The sequence below is a fragment of the Perca fluviatilis genome, chromosome 17 (assembly GCF_010015445.1).
Source record: "Perca fluviatilis chromosome 17, GENO_Pfluv_1.0, whole genome shotgun sequence".
In the NCBI taxonomy this organism is placed as follows: domain Eukaryota; kingdom Metazoa; phylum Chordata; class Actinopteri; order Perciformes; family Percidae; genus Perca; species Perca fluviatilis.
This window is the reverse complement of record NC_053128.1, coordinates 21,741,289-21,742,487: the sequence shown is the minus strand read 5'-3', so window position 1 is coordinate 21,742,487 and position 1,199 is coordinate 21,741,289. Positions and strand designations below refer to the sequence as shown.

Below are 1,199 nucleotides of genomic sequence, written 5' to 3'. Positions count from 1 at the left end.
GAACGTCTTCTCTTTTCTCTTGAATGCCCAGCCCCCCCTCCTCTGTTCTTAATTTGTATTCACAGGGGGGGTTCTCCGCCGTCTGAGGTTACATAGATGAGAATTGGGGGGGATTTGGGGGATCTCTCTCCAGCAGTTTTTAAGTGGCTGAGGTATCAATCAGGTGCTGATGTTACACTGATGCAATGTTTTAGCCTTTAGAGGAGGTTACTTCTGGACGCTGTGCTGCTTTATATCAATTTACCAGCAGCTAATCTAGATATCAGTTAACACTTGACAATTGATACTGTTAACAGATGTGCAAAGACAGCTACCTGATGTTTGGTTCTGTATTAATTAGGAGCTTTCTATCAGGGACATTTTAAAATTTGACTAATGATTTGTTTGGCGTTTTAAAGTGAGGTAATATTGAGTTGGGTCCGTAGTCCCTGAATTGTACAAATCTGAGGCAAGAAATCACAAAAACACATTTTTATAGTGCATTTAAACCAGTTTACTCTCATGCTTGCAAGTGTAATTCAAAGCATTTACGAGAAGAAACTGCATATAATAAAAAGTTGTCATCCATTTTAAAATACATTCAAGAGTGCAATTATTTAGTATGAAGACAGGAATATAGAATATATAGAATATAATCTCTCTTTAAAAAATTGTTTCTAATCATTTCATAGTATGAAAAACAGCATTTACATAAAGCAGAAAACATTCAAAGATCAGCAGGTGCACAACTGTTCCCAAAACCCAGAGATTAAATTATTAATTATTATAAATATATATTAAAAATCAAGCTACACATTTTACTGCAAGTGTGCAATCTGCTCGAGGATAGTATGAATTTCACATCCAGCATAAATATTACAGGACTTTAAGGACGGGGTGATTATCCAACAATAAAAATTTTGTTCTCAGGAATTATTAAAAAACATGTTTTAGATGGAACAAAAATATGTCTTGATAAAAAGAAAAACAGCACATAAATAAGTCCTGAAGTGACCAATCTGAATCAGAAATGACTCCACAACCCTGCTTAGAGGTGAAAAGGCGCTATGGGGCAGAGGCTGACTATTTGCTCTTCTTGCAGTTTGTTGTCTCTGCGTTCTCTGACTCCTCTTTGGCTTTGAGCAATCCACTTTGTCCGTTGACAGGAGAAACCAGGGTGTTCGTCCCCGCTACTCTATTTCCACCAGTTGTGGCAGTTG

General features: G+C 37.0%; 1 protein-coding gene across 2 annotated transcripts in view; it reads right to left on the bottom strand.

The window, feature by feature from the left end:
- Window positions 1-456: 456 nt before the first annotated feature.
- Window positions 457-1,199, bottom strand: part of tmem38b (transmembrane protein 38B) — a 12,361-nt gene continuing 11,618 nt past the window's right edge. For both annotated transcript variants that reach the window (XM_039780492.1, XM_039780493.1), the window contains one exon: window positions 457-1,199. This exon is cut by the window's right edge and continues 157 nt beyond it. In XM_039780492.1, coding sequence (XP_039636426.1) covers window positions 1,063-1,199 — 137 coding nt within the window. In that variant the 3' untranslated portion in view covers window positions 457-1,062.